This window comes from Salmo salar, chromosome ssa12 (assembly GCF_905237065.1).
Source record: "Salmo salar chromosome ssa12, Ssal_v3.1, whole genome shotgun sequence".
Taxonomy (NCBI): domain Eukaryota; kingdom Metazoa; phylum Chordata; class Actinopteri; order Salmoniformes; family Salmonidae; genus Salmo; species Salmo salar.
The window spans coordinates 8,828,694-8,852,166 of NC_059453.1; the positions used below are offsets into that span (position 1 = coordinate 8,828,694).

General features: G+C 42.9%; 1 protein-coding gene across 3 annotated transcripts; it reads left to right on the plus strand.

Moving 5' to 3' along the window:
* Positions 1 to 258: 258 nt before the first annotated feature.
* Positions 259 to 22,320, plus strand: LOC106595548 (zinc finger protein 112). 3 transcript variants are annotated; one of them, XR_006757851.1, is made up of 8 exons: positions 259 to 618; positions 1,510 to 1,645; positions 2,016 to 2,547; positions 2,783 to 2,866; positions 3,483 to 3,547; positions 3,726 to 3,906; positions 18,819 to 21,664; positions 21,777 to 21,966. XR_006757851.1 is itself a non-coding variant. In XM_045690638.1 (7 exons), the coding sequence occupies exons 3-7, from the start codon at positions 2,529 to 2,531 to the stop codon at positions 19,358 to 19,360; spliced, it is 891 nt and encodes a 296-aa protein (XP_045546594.1). In that variant the 5' UTR covers positions 259 to 618; positions 1,510 to 1,645; positions 2,016 to 2,528; the 3' UTR covers positions 19,361 to 22,320. The 3 variants fall into 3 exon arrangements, 2 of the variants coding, with proteins under 2 accessions (XP_045546594.1, XP_045546595.1); XM_045690638.1 differs by having other exon boundaries at positions 18,819 to 22,320; XM_045690639.1 differs by lacking the exon at positions 1,510 to 1,645 and having other exon boundaries at positions 18,819 to 22,320.
* Positions 22,321 to 23,473: the final 1,153 nt, after the last annotated feature.

Below are 23,473 nucleotides of genomic sequence, written 5' to 3' on the forward strand. Positions count from 1 at the left end.
TCACATTTTATCATATTTGTCAAAGTTCTGGTGGTGCCAATAATAAACCCAGTGCGTTGTAGCCAACACATGCAATACCACTCACTGACGTGTATGCGCAATTAATGTGATGATTGAATAAATACCCATTAAAAACCTGCTCCTTTCCCTAGAATAACGAATCAATGATATTTTAATGAATGTCACTTGGGTCTATGGCAGTTTACCAGGCAGTTGCCCCTCTCCCTCTCACTGCCTTTCTCCTCCAATACGTGGAGGTAGAGCGCCAGAAACTGCTCACTGACGGAAGAAGAATATCCCGGAAGTAGGTGGATGCAGGCGCTAGTTAGCTAGCTACTTCACTTCAAAATACTGATAAAATATGTCCATATGCCATTTCTGATACGGTTGTGATTGGCATAGACATTCTGTCAAAAAGTATTATGTAACTCTAACGAGCTAGACGCGAGGAGGCGCAAAACAACTTTGGTAACTTAGCTTGTTTAGCTAACAAGTTAGCTGTCAAATAGTTTCACAACTGATCCGACCCCGTTCTGAGGTGACAGTTTGTTTCAGTGGAAATTTCTCCAAACCCCAAAGCCTACTGAAGAACTGTTGGGTCGATTCACGATGGATGAGGTGAGAAAGCGCACATCTAGTAACAAACGTTCGCTAGGTAGCTAGCTAGCGCCATGGTTTGTTGTCATACCAAATGTTAGTGGCTAGTTATCGTAGAATAAAAGGCAAGCGGTCAGTTGATTCCTGGGTTATTGCTCCATCTAATGATCGTTATATTCCACTACAGTAGACCATGATAGTAAATGCAATCTTTAGCGGTCTGTCAGATTCACATTATAGGCCGCAGATTTATCCCTGACTAAAGACCACGTGACCTGGCCAGGAACACTCTGGGCCTTGTGGAGCGTTTCCTGATCAGATCGTATTGGCCTGTTCCAAGTGACACCTGATTCCCTATATAGTGCACTGCATTTGACCAGGGTCCATAGGACTGAAGTATTGTACTATATAGCCATTTGGGAAGGATACATTGTCAGGGTAAAACTCATGGTCGTAGTAGTATAATACTAGTTAACATCAGACATCCCTCTGTTCCATCATTGTATCTGTGGCAGATAGCCTAGCGGTTACAAGCATTGGGGCAGTCATTAGGTTGAATTGTATTTATTTTATTTAACTACGCAAGTCAGTTAAGAACAAATTCTTATTTACAATGACAGCCTACACCGGCCAAACTCAGACGATGCTGGGCTAACCAGCTGTGATTGGGACTCCCAATCACAGCTGGTTGTGATACAGCCTGGATTCGAACCTGTAGTGACGCCTCTAGCACTGAGATGCAGTGCTTTAGACCGCTGCGCCACTCGGGAGCCACTTGGAATCCCCTTGCCGACTTGGTGAATCTGTTGATGTGCCCTCGAGCAAGGCACTTAACCCTGACTGCTCCTGTAAATCGGTCTGGATTAGAGTGTCTGTTAAATGACTAAAATGTAATTTAAACATTTATTGTAGGACGGGGATGGCAGATCCAGCCTGTCTAACTCCTGTCCCACTCGACCTAAACCCACACAGTCACCAGTTCCTGTCAGGAACCAAAGAACGCTGCAGGGTCCCAAGCTGCTAAAAGTTGACTGGGATTCTCTTTTTAGTAAGTTGGAATAGTTTGGAATGTTTTGAATTGGAATTTTTGGGACAGAATAGTCATCTAACAGAAAATGACTTATCGTTGAATGATTTATGTTCATCATCTAACTCAGTGTTTTTCAAACCTGGTCCTGGGGACCCAAAGGGGCGCACGTTTGAGTTTTTGCCCTACCACTCACACACTTTCAACTAATCAACTCATCATCAACCCTTGAATCAGGTGTTTTAGTGCTAGGGCAAAAATGTGCACCCATTGGGTAACTGGTCACTGGGACCAGGATTGAGAAACACTGATATAACCCAGATGTGTTGAATTTATGTATTTCCACCAATAAAACTAAAGTTATAATGCATTAGTGCTATCATTCACACAGGAGAGAGACAACCTCCATCAGGAGCAGATAAACAAAACCAGGAGAATCAGCAGAAACCAAAGACATTTCACGCCTGTCCAGTGTGTGGAAGACACTGCCAAAAGTTATCCATACTGCAGATCCACATGAGAATCCACACAGGAGAGAAGCCGTACCCCTGCCCCGACTGTGGCAAGAAGTTCGCTCACCTGGGAGCCATGAGAAGACACCACCTCACACACACGGGAGAGAAGCCTTACTCCTGCTCTGTGTGTGGGAAGAGTTTCACCCAATCGGGACATCTGAAAGAGCACCAACAGTCTCACTCCGGAGAGAAGCACCACTGTCTGATCTGTCTGAAACAGTATATCAGAGCAGAAGATCTGAAGATTCACCACAGAGTTCACACGGGAGAAAGGCCCTACCGCTGTGCAGAGTGTGGCAAAGAGCTACATCAGGTCAAAGAATCTCCGGGCTCACAAGCTGACTCACCAGAGGACAGGAGGTGGTGGTAAAGGTGACAGGGAGAGGGAGATGGCAGCTACTATCCAGGGTGAGTTGGAAGATAATTTATTAATAATAAACAATGCATAAAGGACTGGGGGTGTCCCGAACAGAGTGAGCCTAGACCTGGACTAAGTCTGGGAAACTGTCTCCAGGAGGTTTTCCTGACCACATGGCCTGACCTGATGATGATTAGTTCTACATTTAGACAAAAGATGCCTGTATATCAATAGCTGTGTCATAAATTAACAAACAGATGCTTTGTCTTTCTCTCTGCCTGCCAGTGAAAGTGAAGGAGGAAGAGGAAGAGGTTGGTGGCTTTATCAATGCTGAAGGAGAGGAAGTTGGCTGGAGTTTCCCTGATCTCAGTAAGTAGAGGCAGAATGGTGACACAATCACTTGTATCGGTTGTGTGTTCCAATTGACACTCTATTCCCTTTATAGTGCACTTATTTTGACCAGAGCCCTATGGGGAATAGGGTGCCATTTTGGACACAACCTAGACCTAGATCACTTATTGGCTTATTTACCCACCCAATTATTTAACTCACAAATTATCTCCACAGGATCTGTAATACCAACCTATCTCTACAGGAGAGAGTCCTGTCCATGGCTCTGGTAGTCTCATTATAACCCATAATACCAACCTATCTCTACAGGAGAGAGTCCTGTCCATGGCTCTGGTAGTCTCATTATAACCCATAATACCAACCTATCTCTACAGGAGAGAGTCCTGTCCATGGCTCTGGTAGTCTCATTATAACCCATAATACCAACCTATCTCTACAGGAGAGAGTCCTGTCCATGGCTCTGGTAGTCTCATTATAACCCATAATACCAACCTATCTCTACAGGAGAGAGTCCTGTCCATGGCTCTGGTAGTCTCATTATAGCCCATAATACCAACCTATCTCTACAGGAGAGAGTCCTGTCCATGGCTCTGGTAGTCTCATTATAACCCATAATACCAACCTATCTCTACAGGAGAGAGTCCTGTCCATGGCTCTGGTAGTGAAGGAGGAAGTCCCCCTACATCACACATCAACAAGGTGGGAGAAAAAATGACCAACATTTTATGAGGTTAAATATATTTATTAGAAATGCTACACAGGGAACCTAATGTAATAGTTTTCAGGTCTTGAAAAGATTGAACAGAAGTCTTTCTTGTATTGTGTTTATAAATAGAGATCTAACATGGTTATTGATGTTGTTATGTTTTCATTGTAGGATCCTGGTGACCAATCCAGCACCCAAGCTACAGAGTCCCAGGGTCCTGATCCAAGACATGAGGAGGACATCACTCCAACACCTGGGATGAACATTCATATTGTAGAAGAAGAGGAGGAGGAAGTGGGTGGTTTCATCAATTCTGAAGGAGAAGAATTTGACTGGGGTTCTGTTCAACATAGTAAGTGGAGGCAGAATGCTGACTGTTCTTTAGTTGACTGGGATTCTGTTCAACATAGTAAGTGGAGGCAGAATGCTGACTTCTTTAGTTGACTGGGATTCTGTTCAACATAGTAAGTGGAGGCAGAATGCTGACTGTTCTTTAGTTGACTGGGGTTCTGTTCAACATAGTAAGTGGAGGCAGAATGCTGACTGTTCTTTAGTTGACTGGGATTCTGTTCAACATAGTAAGTGGAGGCAGAATGCTGACTGTTCTTTAGTTGACTGGGATTCTGTTCAACATAGTAAGTGGAGGCAGAATGCTGACTTCTTTAGTTGACTGGGATTCTGTTCAACATAGTAAGTGGAGGCAGAATGCTGACTTTCTTTAGTTGACTGGGATTCTGTTCAACATAGTAAGTGGAGGCAGAATGCTGACTGTTCTTTAGTTGACTGGGATTCTGTTCAACATAGTAAGTGGAGGCAGAATGCTGACTGTTCTTTAGTTGACTGGGATTCTGTTCAACATAGTAAGTGGAGGCAGAATGCTGACTGTTCTTTAGTTGACTGGGATTCTGTTCAACATAGTAAGTGGAGGCAGAATGCTGACTGTTCTTTAGTTGACTGGGATTCTGTTCAACATAGTAAGTGGAGGCAGAATGCTGACTGTTCTTTAGTTGACTGGGATTCTGTTCAACATAGTAAGTGGAGGCAGAATGCTGACTTCTTTAGTTGACTGGGATTCTGTTCAACATAGTAAGTGGAGGCAGAATGCTGACTGTTCTTTAGTTGACTGGGATTCTGTTCAACATAGTAAGTGGAGGCAGAATGCTGACTTCTTTAGTTGACTGGGATTCTGTTCAACATAGTAAGTGGAGGCAGAATGCTGACTTTCTTTAGTTGACTGGGATTCTGTTCAACATAGTAAGTGGAGGCAGAATGCTGACTTCTTTAGTTGACTGGGATTCTGTTCAACATAGTAAGTGGAGGCAGAATGCTGACTTCTTTAGTTGACTGGGATTCTGTTCAACATAGTAAGTGGAGGCAGAATGCTGACTGTTCTTTAGTTGACTGGGATTCTGTTCAACATAGTAAGTGGAGGCAGAATGCTGACTGTTCTTTAGTTGACTGGGATTCTGTTCAACATAGTAAGTGGAGGCAGAATGCTGACTGTTCTTTAGTTGACTGGGATTCTGTTCAACATAGTAAGTGGAGGCAGAATGCTGACTTCTTTAGTTGACTGGGATTCTGTTCAACATAGTAAGTGGAGGCAGAATGCTGACTGTTCTTTAGTTGACTGGGATTCTGTTCAACATAGTAAGTGGAGGCAGAATGCTGACTGTTCTTTAGTTGACTGGGATTCTGTTCAACATAGTAAGTGGAGGCAGAATGCTGACTGTTCTTTAGTTGACTGGGATTCTGTTCAACATAGTAAGTGGAGGCAGAATGCTGACTTCTTTAGTTGACTGGGATTCTGTTCAACATAGTAAGTGGAGGCAGAATGCTGACTTTCTTTAGTTGACTGGGGATTCTGTTCAACATAGTAAGTGGAGGCAGAATGCTGACTGTTCTTTAGTTGACTGGGATTCTGTTCAACATAGTAAGTGGAGGCAGAATGCTGACTGTTCTTTAGTTGACTGGGATTCTGTTCAACATAGTAAGTGGAGGCAGAATGCTGACTTCTTTAGTTGACTGGGATTCTGTTCAACATAGTAAGTGGAGGCAGAATGCTGACTGTTCTTTAGTTGACTGGGATTCTGTTCAACATAGTAAGTGGAGGCAGAATGCTGACTTCTTTAGTTGACTGGGATTCTGTTCAACATAGTAAGTGGAGGCAGAATGCTGACTGTTCTTTAGTTGACTGGGATTCTGTTCAACATAGTAAGTGGAGGCAGAATGCTGACTTCTTTAGTTGACTGGGATTCTGTTCAACATAGTAAGTGGAGGCAGAATGCTGACTGTTCTTTAGTTGACTGGGATTCTGTTCAACATAGTAAGTGGAGGCAGAATGCTGACTGTTCTTTAGTTGACTGGGATTCTGTTCAACATAGTAAGTGGAGGCAGAATGCTGACTGTTCTTTAGTTGACTGGGATTCTGTTCAACATAGTAAGTGGAGGCAGAATGCTGACTGTTCTTTAGTTGACTGGGATTCTGTTCAACATAGTAAGTGGAGGCAGAATGCTGACTGTTCTTTAGTTGACTGGGATTCTGTTCAACATAGTAAGTGGAGGCAGAATGCTGACTTCTTTAGTTGACTGGGATTCTGTTCAACATAGTAAGTGGAGGCAGAATGCTGACTGTTCTTTAGTTGACTGGGATTCTGTTCAACATAGTAAGTGGAGGCAGAATGCTGACTGTTCTTTAGTTGACTGGGATTCTGTTCAACATAGTAAGTGGAGGCAGAATGCTGACTTTCTTTAGTTGACTGGGATTCTGTTCAACATAGTAAGTGGAGGCAGAATGCTGACTGTTCTTTAGTTGACTGGGATTCTGTTCAACATAGTAAGTGGAGGCAGAATGCTGACTTCTTTAGTTGACTGGGATTCTGTTCAACATAGTAAGTGGAGGCAGAATGCTGACTGTTCTTTAGTTGACTGGGATTCTGTTCAACATAGTAAGTGGAGGCAGAATGCTGACTGTTCTTTAGTTGACTGGGATTCTGTTCAACATAGTAAGTGGAGGCAGAATGCTGACTGTTCTTTAGTTGACTGGGATTCTGTTCAACATAGTAAGTGGAGGCAGAATGCTGACTGTTCTTTAGTTGACTGGGATTCTGTTCAACATAGTAAGTGGAGGCAGAATGCTGACTGTTCTTTAGTTGACTGGGATTCTGTTCAACATAGTAAGTGGAGGCAGAATGCTGACTTTCTTTAGTTGACTGGGATTCTGTTCAACATAGTAAGTGGAGGCAGAATGCTGACTGTTCTTTAGTTGACTGGGATTCTGTTCAACATAGTAAGTGGAGGCAGAATGCTGACTGTTCTTTAGTTGACTGGGATTCTGTTCAACATAGTAAGTGGAGGCAGAATGCTGACTGTTCTTTAGTTGACTGGGATTCTGTTCAACATAGTAAGTGGAGGCAGAATGCTGACTGTTCTTTAGTTGACTGGGATTCTGTTCAACATAGTAAGTGGAGGCAGAATGCTGACTTCTTTAGTTGACTGGGATTCTGTTCAACATAGTAAGTGGAGGCAGAATGCTGACTGTTCTTTAGTTGACTGGGATTCTGTTCAACATAGTAAGTGGAGGCAGAATGCTGACTTTCTTTAGTTGACTGGGATTCTGTTCAACATAGTAAGTGGAGGCAGAATGCTGACTTTCTTTAGTTGACTGGGATTCTGTTCAACATAGTAAGTGGAGGCAGAATGCTGACTGTTCTTTAGTTGACTGGGATTCTGTTCAACATAGTAAGTGGAGGCAGAATGCTGACTTTCTTTAGTTGACTGGGATTCTGTTCAACATAGTAAGTGGAGGCAGAATGCTGACTGTTCTTTAGTTGACTGGGATTCTGTTCAACATAGTAAGTGGAGGCAGAATGCTGACTGTTCTTTAGTTGACTGGGATTCTGTTCAACATAGTAAGTGGAGGCAGAATGCTGACTTCTTTAGTTGACTGGGATTCTGTTCAACATAGTAAGTGGAGGCAGAATGCTGACTGTTCTTTAGTTGACTGGGATTCTGTTCAACATAGTAAGTGGAGGCAGAATGCTGACTGTTCTTTAGTTGACTGGGATTCTGTTCAACATAGTAAGTGGAGGCAGAATGCTGACTGTTCTTTAGTTGACTGGGATTCTGTTCAACATAGTAAGTGGAGGCAGAATGCTGACTGTTCTTTAGTTGACTGGGATTCTGTTCAACATAGTAAGTGGAGGCAGAATGCTGACTTCTTTAGTTGACTGGGATTCTGTTCAACATAGTAAGTGGAGGCAGAATGCTGACTGTTCTTTAGTTGACTGGGATTCTGTTCAACATAGTAAGTGGAGGCAGAATGCTGACTGTTCTTTAGTTGACTGGGATTCTGTTCAACATAGTAAGTGGAGGCAGAATGCTGACTGTTCTTTAGTTGACTGGGATTCTGTTCAACATAGTAAGTGGAGGCAGAATGCTGACTGTTCTTTAGTTGACTGGGATTCTGTTCAACATAGTAAGTGGAGGCAGAATGCTGACTGTTCTTTAGTTGACTGGGATTCTGTTCAACATAGTAAGTGGAGGCAGAATGCTGACTGTTCTTTAGTTGACTGGGATTCTGTTCAACATAGTAAGTGGAGGCAGAATGCTGACTTTCTTTAGTTGACTGGGATTCTGTTCAACATAGTAAGTGGAGGCAGAATGCTGACTTTCTTTAGTTGACTGGGATTCTGTTCAACATAGTAAGTGGAGGCAGAATGCTGACTGTTCTTTAGTTGACTGGGATTCTGTTCAACATAGTAAGTGGAGGCAGAATGCTGACTGTTCTTTAGTTGACTGGGATTCTGTTCAACATAGTAAGTGGAGGCAGAATGCTGACTGTTCTTTAGTTGACTGGGATTCTGTTCAACATAGTAAGTGGAGGCAGAATGCTGACTGTTCTTTAGTTGACTGGGATTCTGTTCAACATAGTAAGTGGAGGCAGAATGCTGACTGTTCTTTAGTTGACTGGGATTCTGTTCAACATAGTAAGTGGAGGCAGAATGCTGACTGTCTTTAGTTGACTGGGATTCTGTTCAACATAGTAAGTGGAGGCAGAATGCTGACTGTTCTTTAGTTGACTGGGATTCTGTTCAACATAGTAAGTGGAGGCAGAATGCTGACTGTTCTTTAGTTGACTGGGATTCTGTTCAACATAGTAAGTGGAGGCAGAATGCTGACTGTTCTTTAGTTGACTGGGATTCTGTTCAACATAGTAAGTGGAGGCAGAATGCTGACTGTTCTTTAGTTGACTGGGATTCTGTTCAACATAGTAAGTGGAGGCAGAATGCTGACTGTTCTTTAGTTGACTGGGATTCTGTTCAACATAGTAAGTGGAGGCAGAATGCTGACTGTTCTTTAGTTGACTGGGATTCTGTTCAACATAGTAAGTGGAGGCAGAATGCTGACTGTTCTTTAGTTGACTGGGATTCTGTTCAACATAGTAAGTGGAGGCAGAATGCTGACTGTTCTTTAGTTGACTGGGATTCTGTTCAACATAGTAAGTGGAGGCAGAATGCTGACTGTTCTTTAGTTGACTGGGATTCTGTTCAACATAGTAAGTGGAGGCAGAATGCTGACTGTTCTTTAGTTGACTGGGATTCTGTTCAACATAGTAAGTGGAGGCAGAATGCTGACTTTCTTTAGTTGACTGGGATTCTGTTCAACATAGTAAGTGGAGGCAGAATGCTGACTGTTCTTTAGTTGACTGGGATTCTGTTCAACATAGTAAGTGGAGGCAGAATGCTGACTGTTCTTTAGTTGACTGGGATTCTGTTCAACATAGTAAGTGGAGGCAGAATGCTGACTTTCTTTAGTTGACTGGGATTCTGTTCAACATAGTAAGTGGAGGCAGAATGCTGACTGTTCTTTAGTTGACTGGGATTCTGTTCAACATAGTAAGTGGAGGCAGAATGCTGACTTTCTTTAGTTGACTGGGATTCTGTTCAACATAGTAAGTGGAGGCAGAATGCTGACTGTTCTTTAGTTGACTGGGATTCTGTTCAACATAGTAAGTGGAGGCAGAATGCTGACTGTTCTTTAGTTGACTGGGATTCTGTTCAACATAGTAAGTGGAGGCAGAATGCTGACTTTCTTTAGTTGACTGGGATTCTGTTCAACATAGTAAGTGGAGGCAGAATGCTGACTTTCTTTAGTTGACTGGGATTCTGTTCAACATAGTAAGTGGAGGCAGAATGCTGACTGTTCTTTAGTTGACTGGGATTCTGTTCAACATAGTAAGTGGAGGCAGAATGCTGACTGTTCTTTAGTTGACTGGGATTCTGTTCAACATAGTAAGTGGAGGCAGAATGCTGACTGTTCTTTAGTTGACTGGGATTCTGTTCAACATAGTAAGTGGAGGCAGAATGCTGACTGTTCTTTAGTTGACTGGGATTCTGTTCAACATAGTAAGTGGAGGCAGAATGCTGACTGTTCTTTAGTTGACTGGGATTCTGTTCAACATAGTAAGTGGAGGCAGAATGCTGACTGTTCTTTAGTTGACTGGGATTCTGTTCAACATAGTAAGTGGAGGCAGAATGCTGACTGTTCTTTAGTTGACTGGGATTCTGTTCAACATAGTAAGTGGAGGCAGAATGCTGACTGTTCTTTAGTTGACTGGGATTCTGTTCAACATAGTAAGTGGAGGCAGAATGCTGACTTTCTTTAGTTGACTGGGATTCTGTTCAACATAGTAAGTGGAGGCAGAATGCTGACTGTTCTTTAGTTGACTGGGATTCTGTTCAACATAGTAAGTGGAGGCAGAATGCTGACTTTCTTTAGTTGACTGGGATTCTGTTCAACATAGTAAGTGGAGGCAGAATGCTGACTGTTCTTTAGTTGACTGGGATTCTGTTCAACATAGTAAGTGGAGGCAGAATGCTGACTTCTTTAGTTGACTGGGATTCTGTTCAACATAGTAAGTGGAGGCAGAATGCTGACTGTTCTTTAGTTGACTGGGATTCTGTTCAACATAGTAAGTGGAGGCAGAATGCTGACTTCTTTAGTTGACTGGGATTCTGTTCAACATAGTAAGTGGAGGCAGAATGCTGACTTTCTTTAGTTGACTGGGATTCTGTTCAACATAGTAAGTGGAGGCAGAATGCTGACTTCTTTAGTTGACTGGGATTCTGTTCAACATAGTAAGTGGAGGCAGAATGCTGACTGTTCTTTAGTTGACTGGGATTCTGTTCAACATAGTAAGTGGAGGCAGAATGCTGACTGTTCTTTAGTTGACTGGGATTCTGTTCAACATAGTAAGTGGAGGCAGAATGCTGACTGTTCTTTAGTTGACTGGGATTCTGTTCAACATAGTAAGTGGAGGCAGAATGCTGACTGTTCTTTAGTTGACTGGGATTCTGTTCAACATAGTAAGTGGAGGCAGAATGCTGACTGTTCTTTAGTTGACTGGGATTCTGTTCAACATAGTAAGTGGAGGCAGAATGCTGACTGTTCTTTAGTTGACTGGGATTCTGTTCAACATAGTAAGTGGAGGCAGAATGCTGACTGTTCTTTAGTTGACTGGGATTCTGTTCAACATAGTAAGTGGAGGCAGAATGCTGACTTTCTTTAGTTGACTGGGATTCTGTTCAACATAGTAAGTGGAGGCAGAATGCTGACTTTCTTTAGTTGACTGGGATTCTGTTCAACATAGTAAGTGGAGGCAGAATGCTGACTTTCTTTAGTTGACTGGGATTCTGTTCAACATAGTAAGTGGAGGCAGAATGCTGACTGTTCTTTAGTTGACTGGGATTCTGTTCAACATAGTAAGTGGAGGCAGAATGCTGACTGTTCTTTAGTTGACTGGGATTCTGTTCAACATAGTAAGTGGAGGCAGAATGCTGACTGTTCTTTAGTTGACTGGGATTCTGTTCAACATAGTAAGTGGAGGCAGAATGCTGACTGTTCTTTAGTTGACTGGGATTCTGTTCAACATAGTAAGTGGAGGCAGAATGCTGACTGTTCTTTAGTTGACTGGGATTCTGTTCAACATAGTAAGTGGAGGCAGAATGCTGACTGTTCTTTAGTTGACTGGGATTCTGTTCAACATAGTAAGTGGAGGCAGAATGCTGACTGTTCTTTAGTTGACTGGGATTCTGTTCAACATAGTAAGTGGAGGCAGAATGCTGACTGTTCTTTAGTTGACTGGGATTCTGTTCAACATAGTAAGTGGAGGCAGAATGCTGACTGTTCTTTAGTTGACTGGGATTCTGTTCAACATAGTAAGTGGAGGCAGAATGCTGACTGTTCTTTAGTTGACTGGGATTCTGTTCAACATAGTAAGTGGAGGCAGAATGCTGACTGTTCTTTAGTTGACTGGGATTCTGTTCAACATAGTAAGTGGAGGCAGAATGCTGACTGTTCTTTAGTTGACTGGGATTCTGTTCAACATAGTAAGTGGAGGCAGAATGCTGACTGTTCTTTAGTTGACTGGGATTCTGTTCAACATAGTAAGTGGAGGCAGAATGCTGACTTCTTTAGTTGACTGGGATTCTGTTCAACATAGTAAGTGGAGGCAGAATGCTGACTGTTCTTTAGTTGACTGGGATTCTGTTCAACATAGTAAGTGGAGGCAGAATGCTGACTGTTCTTTAGTTGACTGGGATTCTGTTCAACATAGTAAGTGGAGGCAGAATGCTGACTGTTCTTTAGTTGACTGGGATTCTGTTCAACATAGTAAGTGGAGGCAGAATGCTGACTGTTCTTTAGTTGACTGGGATTCTGTTCAACATAGTAAGTGGAGGCAGAATGCTGACTTCTTTAGTTGACTGGGATTCTGTTCAACATAGTAAGTGGAGGCAGAATGCTGACTTTCTTTAGTTGACTGGGATTCTGTTCAACATAGTAAGTGGAGGCAGAATGCTGACTGTTCTTTAGTTGACTGGGATTCTGTTCAACATAGTAAGTGGAGGCAGAATGCTGACTGTTCTTTAGTTGACTGGGATTCTGTTCAACATAGTAAGTGGAGGCAGAATGCTGACTGTTCTTTAGTTGACTGGGATTCTGTTCAACATAGTAAGTGGAGGCAGAATGCTGACTGTTCTTTAGTTGACTGGGATTCTGTTCAACATAGTAAGTGGAGGCAGAATGCTGACTGTTCTTTAGTTGACTGGGATTCTGTTCAACATAGTAAGTGGAGGCAGAATGCTGACTGTTCTTTAGTTGACTGGGATTCTGTTCAACATAGTAAGTGGAGGCAGAATGCTGACTGTTCTTTAGTTGACTGGGATTCTGTTCAACATAGTAAGTGGAGGCAGAATGCTGACTGTTCTTTAGTTGACTGGGATTCTGTTCAACATAGTAAGTGGAGGCAGAATGCTGACTGTTCTTTAGTTGACTGGGATTCTGTTCAACATAGTAAGTGGAGGCAGAATGCTGACTGTTCTTTAGTTGACTGGGATTCTGTTCAACATAGTAAGTGGAGGCAGAATGCTGACTGTTCTTTAGTTGACTGGGATTCTGTTCAACATAGTAAGTGGAGGCAGAATGCTGACTGTTCTTTAGTTGACTGGGATTCTGTTCAACATAGTAAGTGGAGGCAGAATGCTGACTGTTCTTTAGTTGACTGGGATTCTGTTCAACATAGTAAGTGGAGGCAGAATGCTGACTGTTCTTTAGTTGACTGGGATTCTGTTCAACATAGTAAGTGGAGGCAGAATGCTGACTTCTTTAGTTGACTGGGATTCTGTTCAACATAGTAAGTGGAGGCAGAATGCTGACTGTTCTTTAGTTGACTGGGATTCTGTTCAACATAGTAAGTGGAGGCAGAATGCTGACTGTTCTTTAGTTGACTGGGATTCTGTTCAACATAGTAAGTGGAGGCAGAATGCTGACTGTTCTTTAGTTGACTGGGATTCTGTTCAACATAGTAAGTGGAGGCAGAATGCTGACTGTTCTTTAGTTGACTGGGATTCTGTTCAACATAGTAAGTGGAGGCAGAATGCTGACTGTTCTTTAGTTGACTGGGATTCTGTTCAACATAGTAAGTGGAGGCAGAATGCTGACTGTTCTTTAGTTGACTGGGATTCTGTTCAACATAGTAAGTGGAGGCAGAATGCTGACTGTTCTTTAGTTGACTGGGATTCTGTTCAACATAGTAAGTGGAGGCAGAATGCTGACTTCTTTAGTTGACTGGGATTCTGTTCAACATAGTAAGTGGAGGCAGAATGCTGACTGTTCTTTAGTTGACTGGGATTCTGTTCAACATAGTAAGTGGAGGCAGAATGCTGACTGTTCTTTAGTTGACTGGGATTCTGTTCAACATAGTAAGTGGAGGCAGAATGCTGACTGTTCTTTAGTTGACTGGGATTCTGTTCAACATAGTAAGTGGAGGCAGAATGCTGACTGTTCTTTAGTTGACTGGGATTCTGTTCAACATAGTAAGTGGAGGCAGAATGCTGACTGTTCTTTAGTTGACTGGGATTCTGTTCAACATAGTAAGTGGAGGCAGAATGCTGACTGTTCTTTAGTTGACTGGGATTCTGTTCAACATAGTAAGTGGAGGCAGAATGCTGACTGTTCTTTAGTTGACTGGGATTCTGTTCAACATAGTAAGTGGAGGCAGAATGCTGACTGTTCTTTAGTTGACTGGGATTCTGTTCAACATAGTAAGTGGAGGCAGAATGCTGACTTTCTTTAGTTGACTGGGATTCTGTTCAACATAGTAAGTGGAGGCAGAATGCTGACTGTTCTTTAGTTGACTGGGATTCTGTTCAACATAGTAAGTGGAGGCAGAATGCTGACTGTTCTTTAGTTGACTGGGATTCTGTTCAACATAGTAAGTGGAGGCAGAATGCTGACTGTTCTTTAGTTGACTGGGATTCTGTTCAACATAGTAAGTGGAGGCAGAATGCTGACTGTTCTTTAGTTGACTGGGATTCTGTTCAACATAGTAAGTGGAGGCAGAATGCTGACTGTCTTTAGTTGACTGGGATTCTGTTCAACATAGTAAGTGGAGGCAGAATGCTGACTGTTCTTTAGTTGACTGGGATTCTGTTCAACATAGTAAGTGGAGGCAGAATGCTGACTGTTCTTTAGTTGACTGGGATTCTGTTCAACATAGTAAGTGGAGGCAGAATGCTGACTGTTCTTTAGTTGACTGGGATTCTGTTCAACATAGTAAGTGGAGGCAGAATGCTGACTGTTCTTTAGTTGACTGGGATTCTGTTCAACATAGTAAGTGGAGGCAGGATGCTGACTTCTTTAGTTGACTGGGATTCTGTTCAACATAGTAAGTGGAGGCAGGATGCTGACTGTTCTTTAGTTGACTGGGATTCTGTTCAACATAGTAAGTGGAGGCAGAATGCTGACTTCTTTAGTTGACTGGGATTCTGTTCAACATAGTAAGTGGAGGCAGAATGCTGACTGTTCTTTAGTTGACTGGGATTCTGTTCAACATAGTAAGTGGAGGCAGAATGCTGACTTCTTTAGTTGACTGGGATTCTGTTCAACATAGTAAGTGGAGGCAGAATGCTGACTGTTCTTTAGTTGACTGGGATTCTGTTCAACATAGTAAGTGGAGGCAGAATGCTGACTGTTCTTTAGTTGACTGGGATTCTGTTCAACATAGTAAGTGGAGGCAGAATGCTGACTGTTCTTTAGTTGACTGGGATTCTGTTCAACATAGTAAGTGGAGGCAGAATGCTGACTGTTCTTTAGTTGACTGGGATTCTGTTCAACATAGTAAGTGGAGGCAGAATGCTGACTGTTCTTTAGTTGACTGGGATTCTGTTCAACATAGTAAGTGGAGGCAGAATGCTGACTTTCTTTAGTTGACTGGGATTCTGTTCAACATAGTAAGTGGAGGCAGAATGCTGACTTTCTTTAGTTGACTGGGATTCTGTTCAACATAGTAAGTGGAGGCAGAATGCTGACTTTCTTTAGTTGACTGGGATTCTGTTCAACATAGTAAGTGGAGGCAGAATGCTGACTGTTCTTTAGTTGACTGGGATTCTGTTCAACATAGTAAGTGGAGGCAGAATGCTGACTGTTCTTTAGTTGACTGGGATTCTGTTCAACATAGTAAGTGGAGGCAGAATGCTGACTGTTCTTTAGTTGACTGGGATTCTGTTCAACATAGTAAGTGGAGGCAGAATGCTGACTGTTCTTTAGTTGACTGGGATTCTGTTCAACATAGTAAGTGGAGGCAGAATGCTGACTTCTTTAGTTGACTGGGATTCTGTTCAACATAGTAAGTGGAGGCAGAATGCTGACTGTTCTTTAGTTGACTGGGATTCTGTTCAACATAGTAAGTGGAGGCAGAATGCTGACTGTTCTTTAGTTGACTGGGATTCTGTTCAACATAGTAAGTGGAGGCAGAATGCTGACTGTTCTTTAGTTGACTGGGATTCTGTTCAACATAGTAAGTGGAGGCAGAATGCTGACTGTTCTTTAGTTGACTGGGATTCTGTTCAACATAGTAAGTGGAGGCAGAATGCTGACTTTCTTTAGTTGACTGGGATTCTGTTCAACATAGTAAGTGGAGGCAGAATGCTGACTGTTCTTTAGTTGACTGGGATTCTGTTCAACATAGTAAGTGGAGGCAGAATGCTGACTTCTTTAGTTGACTGGGATTCTGTTCAACATAGTAAGTGGAGGCAGAATGCTGACTGTTCTTTAGTTGACTGGGATTCTGTTCAACATAGTAAGTGGAGGCAGGATGCTGACTTCTTTAGTTGACTGGGATTCTGTTCAACATAGTAAGTGGAGGCAGAATGCTGACTTCTTTAGTTGACTGGGATTCTGTTCAACATAGTAAGTGGAGGCAGAATGCTGACTGTTCTTTAGTTGACTGGGATTCTGTTCAACATAGTAAGTGGAGGCAGAATGCTGACTTCTTTAGTTGACTGGGATTCTGTTCAACATAGTAAGTGGAGGCAGAATGCTGACTGTTCTTTAGTTGACTGGGATTCTGTTCAACATAGTAAGTGGAGGCAGAATGCTGACTTCTTTAGTTGACTGGGATTCTGTTCAACATAGTAAGTGGAGGCAGAATGCTGACTGTTCTTTAGTTGACTGGGATTCTGTTCAACATAGTAAGTGGAGGCAGAATGCTGACTGTTCTTTAGTTGACTGGGATTCTGTTCAACATAGTAAGTGGAGGCAGAATGCTGACTGTTCTTTAGTTGACTGGGATTCTGTTCAACATAGTAAGTGGAGGCAGAATGCTGACTGTTCTTTAGTTGACTGGGATTCTGTTCAACATAGTAAGTGGAGGCAGAATGCTGACTTCTTTAGTTGACTGGGATTCTGTTCAACATAGTAAGTGGAGGCAGAATGCTGACTGTTCTTTAGTTGACTGGGATTCTGTTCAACATAGTAAGTGGAGGCAGAATGCTGACTGTTCTTTAGTTGACTGGGATTCTGTTCAACATAGTAAGTGGAGGCAGAATGCTGACTGTTCTTTAGTTGACTGGGATTCTGTTCAACATAGTAAGTGGAGGCAGAATGCTGACTGTTCTTTAGTTGACTGGGATTCTGTTCAACATAGTAAGTGGAGGCAGAATGCTGACTTCTTTAGTTGACTGGGATTCTGTTCAACATAGTAAGTGGAGGCAGAATGCTGACTGTTCTTTAGTTGACTGGGATTCTGTTCAACATAGTAAGTGGAGGCAGAATGCTGACTGTTCTTTAGTTGACTGGGATTCTGTTCAACATAGTAAGTGGAGGCAGAATGCTGACTGTTCTTTAGTTGACTGGGATTCTGTTCAACATAGTAAGTGGAGGCAGGATGCTGACTTCTTTAGTTGACTGGGATTCTGTTCAACATAGTAAGTGGAGGCAGAATGCTGACTGTTCTTTAGTTGACTGGGATTCTGTTCAACATAGTAAGTGGAGGCAGAATGCTGACTGTTCTTTAGTTGACTGGGATTCTGTTCAACATAGTAAGTGGAGGCAGGATGCTGACTTCTTTAGTTGACTGGGATTCTGTTCAACATAGTAAGTGGAGGCAGAATGCTGACTGTTCTTTAGTTGACTGGGATTCTGTTCAACATAGTAAGTGGAGGCAGAATGCTGACTGTTCTTTAGTTGACTGGGATTCTGTTCAACATAGTAAGTGGAGGCAGAACACTGACTGTTCTTTAGTTGACTGGGATTCTGTTCAACATAGTAAGTGGAGGCAGAATGCTGACTTCTTTAGTTGACTGGGATTCTGTTCAACATAGTAAGTGGAGGCAGAATGCTGACTTCTTTAGTTGACTGGGATTCTGTTCAACATAGTAAGTGGAGGCAGAATGCTGACTGTTCTTTAGTTGACTGGGATTCTGTTCAACATAGTAAGTGGAGGCAGAATGCTGACTGTTCTTTAGTTGACTGGGATTCTGTTCAACATAGTAAGTGGAGGCAGAACGCTGACTGTTCTTTAGTTGACTGGGATTCTGTTCAACATAGTAAGTGGAGGCAGAATGCTGACTGTTCTTTAGTTGACTGGGATTCTGTTCAACATAGTAAGTGGAGGCAGAATGCTGACTGTTCTTTAGTTGACTGGGATTCTGTTCAACATAGTAAGTGGAGGCAGAACGCTGACTTCTTTAGTTGACTGGGATTCTGTTCAACATATTAAGTGGAGGCAGAATGCTGACTGTTCTTTAGTTGACTGGGATTCTGTTCAACATAGTAAGTGGAGGCAGAATGCTGACTGTTCTTTAGTTGACTGGGATTCTGTTCAACATAGTAAGTGGAGGCAGAATGCTGACTGTTCTTTAGTTGACTGGGATTCTGTTCAACATAGTAAGTGGAGGCAGAATGCTGACTGTTCTTTAGTTGACTGGGATTCTGTTCAACATAGTAAGTGGAGGCAGAATGCTGACTGTTCTTTAGTTGACTGGGATTCTGTTCAACATAGTAAGTGGAGGCAGAATGCTGACTGTTCTTTAGTTGACTGGGATTCTATTCAACATAGTAAGTGGAGGCAGAATGCTGACTGTTCTTTAGTTGACTGGGATTCTGTTCAACATAGTAAGTGGAGGCAGAACGCTGACTTCTTTAGTTGACTGGGATTCTGTTCAACATAGTAAGTGGAGGCAGAATGCTGACTTCTTTAGTTGACTGGGATTCTGTTCAACATAGTAAGTGGAGGCAGATTGCTGACTGTTCTTTAGTTGACTGGGGTTCTGTTCACCCTATCTCCTATGAAGTGCACTACTTGTTGACCAGGGTCCTGGACAAAGTGGATGCACTTGATAGAGAATAAGGTACCATTTGGGATACGGCCTGTGAATGAAAGTCGACTTGCTTGCCTCGATACCTAACCCACTGTTATTCACACAGGAGAGAGCCCTAACTGTGGCTTAGACAGCAAAGCGAGTCCCGCTACATCAGAACATCCTGAACACCAGGAGAGTCCCAAAACTAAGACGTCCCACTGCTGCTCAGTGTGTGGCAGAGAGTGCTACAAGCTTTCGGTACTACAGATCCACATGAGAATCCATACGGGAGAGAAGCCGTACCCCTGCCCCGACTGTGGCAAGAAGTTCGCTCACCTGGGAGCCATGAGACGACACCTACTCACACACACGGGAGAGAAGCCTTACTCCTGCCCTGTGTGTGGGAAGAGTTTCACCCAATCAGGACATCTGAGGGAGCACCAGCAGTCTCACAGTGGAGAGAAGCCTCACCTGTGTCTGGTCTGTGGGAGAGGGTTCTCTAGAGCGTCAGACCTCAGGATACACCACAGAGTTCACACAGGGGAGAGGCCGTACAGCTGCGACTACTGTGGGAAGAGATACGGCCGCTGTCAGAAGCTACGGGCTCACCAGCGAACACACCACAGTGACAGGACCCACGCTGATACTGGAGAGGAGACGGAGTGATTAACCAGGAGGCTTTGAACATAAGACATGATAAGCTTAGTATTCCTATAGGTGATGTTAGCTGGCTGGACAAAAACAATGATACACTTTGATCACCATCAGACAGGAGAACAATAGACTCCATTGGAACAGACATAGTTCTAAATTCCACCTAAACGATTCACAGAATTCTGATGCGGGACACAGGCTGCGGGGGAGGGGACAGACGCTGGGTGAAGATTCCCACAAGTTCCCCTGCCTGAATCCTAACCTTAACCATTAGTGGGGGAGATGCAAAACTGACCAGCGTCTAGGGGCAACTTCACCCTACTCCGTTGGGGGAAAGAATGGGGAGGCTTTATCAGAAAGTGTTGACAGTAGAACTATGGGTGTTTTGTTAGTAGGGTGGACAAACACAACTATTCAACTTATGATGAAGAACGATAGGCTCGGTTAGAACAATTACAATGGACATGGTTGTAAATTCCACATGAAGGAAGCACCCAGTTCTGATCGAGAGATGAAGTAACCAGTGCTGTCTTTTAGTTTGTTGTTGAACTTGAACCAGAGAAAGGGAACCCAAAATGGCCTCTAGACGGTGGTCTAAATTGGAATCGTGGAATGCTTGTTCTCTGTCCACCCCATCCTGTGTGAGGAACCCAGTTCAAATGATTGGTTAAAAGAAATGTTGATCTAATCATTCTGTTCTTTATTGGATAACATCCAAATAATGTTCAGTCGCAGGACATTTGATGACAGAGAGAGAGCTATGGCTCCATCCATGATTTCATTCAGTTCATTACGCCGCTATAAGATAGTAAACAAAAGGTGTGTCGTGGTGATTGAATAAATAGGTTACAAAAACCTGCCTCTTAACTTTTTATCTATTAAAAAAAAAAAACGGTTTCTGTTTTCGGTACCATTTTATGCAAACTCTTTTCACACTACTGAGCCAAGCTGATGGAGATCAAGAATAAGGTTTTATCTGCTGTGCTTGAAGACGGCCTTGGTAAACGTGAGCTTTATATGGCGTGCAGAAAATGTAACAGGGGAAGTATTATATATCGAAGTGTTTAGTATGATTACAGCAGGGGAAGTGTCAGTATACTCAGTGTTACTGTTGGTGATAATAGTCGCCCTCCAGTGGGTGGAGGACGTACAACCTGTTAGAATTATAGTATGCTCAGATTCTCTGTCTGTCTTGAATAGTTTATCATCTGGTAAATCTGATAGGAGTGATTATGAAGAATTGAGAGAATGGGTGTAGTATTCTCTCAATACTATACGCTGCAACTCCACAACGGGCTCAGGCGAGGCGAAGGTCGCCAAGCTGTGCTTCTTAACACCCGCTCGTTTAACCCGGAAGCCAGCTGCACCAATGTGTCAGGAAACATCGTTAACTTATAACCGAAGTCAGCCTACAGGCGCCCCGCTCGCCACAGAGACTCTCTAGAGCGCGATGAGCCAAGTAAAGCCCCCCCCCCGGCCAAGCCCTCCCCTAACCTGGACGATACTGGGCCAATTGTGCGCCGCCCTATGGGACTCCCGGTCACGGCCGGTTGTGACTGGGTCAAACCCCAGGCTGTAGTGACACCGCAACACTGCGATGCAGTGCCTTCGACTGCTGTGCCACTTGGGAGGCCAGTAGTGGTATTCTGCTGGGCCCCAGCACATTCGGGTGTGGAAGGGAATGTAATTGTAGACCAGTTAGCCAAAAGAGCTTTGAAATAAGATATAATTGATATTAATGTTCCACTGGGTAGAGGTGAGGCCAAATGTAAGATCAGAGCCATTTTGATAGATGTGTGGCAGAAGAGATGGGACTCTGAGCCCGAGGGCCGACATTTATATGCCCTCTACAGAAAGGTCAGTGGACCAAGGTTCAAAGGTCAGATTAGGAAGGAAGAGGTGGTGATTGCGCTTAGGACATTGAACTCATCATTCACATCAGCATGTGAATGGTTTGTGTCTGGGGTGTACGGTCGATGAAACGGTGGAGCATGTGTTGTTATATTGTCTTAAGTATGTTGAACAGAGGGAAAGATTGAAGTGTAGGGTCATTGAGGTTGGACGGGGATTTGGAAGGGATTTTGGGGGATGGGGAGGGTCTATTAGAAGTTAGTAGTGCTATTTTTGTATTTTCTCAGAAGTACTGAGGTAGGAGGATTTAGAAGTTAGTAGTGCTATTTTTGTATTTTCTCAGAAGTACTGAGGTAGGAGGATTTAGAAGTTAGTAGTGCTATTTTTGTATTTTCTCAGAAGTACTGAGGTAGGAGGATTTAGAAGTTAGTAGTGCTATTTTTGTATTTTCTCAGAAGTACTGAGGTAGGAGGATTTAGAAGTTAGTAGTGCTATTTTTGTATTTTCTCAGAAGTACTGAGGTAGGAGGATTTAGAAGTTAGTAGTGCTATTTTTGTATTTTCTCAGAAGTACTGAGGTAGGAGGATTTAGAAAAGTTGTAAACCGTGATTGACCCTCCAGCAGCACAGTAGGTGGCGGCACCTTTAACGTTGGTTTGAGGACCGAGTGGTGCAGCGGTCTAAGGCACTGCATCTCAGTGCAAGAGGCATCACTACAGTTCCTGGTTCGAATCCAGGCTGTATCACATCCGGCCGTGATTGGGAGTCCCATAGGGCAGGTCACAATTGGCCCAGTGTCGTCCGGGTTTGGCCGGGGTAGGCCATCATTGTAAATAGGAATTTGTTCTTAACTGACTTGCCTAGTTAAATAAAAAAATATATACAGTTGTGGCCAAAAGTTTTGAGAATGACACAAGTATTAATTTCCATGAAGTTTACTGCTTCAGTGTCTTTAGATATTTTTGTCAGATGTTACTATGGAAAACTGAAGTATAATTACAAGCATTTCATAAATGTCAAAGGCTTTTATTGACAATTACATGAAGTTGATGCAAAGAGTCAATATTTGACCCTTCTTTTTCAAGACCTCTGCAATCTGCCCTGGCATGCTGTCAATTAACTTCTGGGCCACATCCTGACTGATGGCAGGATGTATTTATTTATTTATTTTGCTCCTTTGCACCCCATTATTTCTATTTCTACTTTGCACTTTCTTCCACTGCAAATCTACCATTCCAGTGTTTTACTTGCTATATTGTATTTACTTTGCAACCATGGCCTTTTTTGCCTTTACCTCCCTTATCTCACCTTATTTGCTCACATTGTATATAGACTTATGTTTCTACTATATTATTCACTGTATGTTTGTTTTACTTCATGTGTAACTCTGTGTTGTTGTATGTGTCAAACTGCTTTTCTTTATCTTGGCCAGGTCGCAATTGTAAATGAGAACTTGTTCTCAACTTGCCTACCTGGTTAAATAAAGGTGAAATAAAATTGAAAAAAATAATTGTTCGTCACCAAACTGTTCCTGGATGGTTGGGAGAAGTTGCTCTCGGAGGATGTGTTGGTACCATTCTTTATTCATGGCTGTGTTCTTAGGCAAAATTGTGAGTGAGCCCACTCCCTTGGCTGAGAAGCAACCCCACACATGAATGGTCTCAGGATGCTTTACTGTTGGCATGACACAGGACTGATGGTAGCTCTCACCTTGCCTTCTCCGGACAAGCTTTTTTCCGGATGCCCCAAACAATCGGTAAGGGGATTCATCAGAGAAAATGACTTTACCCCAGTCCTCAGCAGTCCAATCCCAGAACCTTTTGCAGAATATCAGTCTGTCCCTGATGTTTTTCCAGGAGAGAAGTGGCTTCTTTGCTGCCCTTCTTGACACCAGGCCATCCTTCAAAAGTCTTTGCCTCACTGTGCATGCAGATGCACTCACACCTGCCTGCTGCCATTCCTGAGCAAGCTCTGTATTGGTGGTGCCCCGATCCCACAGCTGAATCAACTTTAGGAGACGGTCCTGGTGCTTGCTGGACTTTCTTGGGCGCCCTGAAGCCTTCTGCATTAATGCAGTCGAAATGTTTGTTGGGGATTTCAGTTCATTTGCATGGCAAGAGGGACTTTGCAATTAATTGCAATTCATCTGATCACTCTTCATAACATAACATAAGAACAGTATATGCAAATTGCGATCATACAAACTGAGGCAGCAGACTTTGTGAAAATTAATATTTGTGTCATTCTCAAAACTTTTGGCCACGACTGTATATAT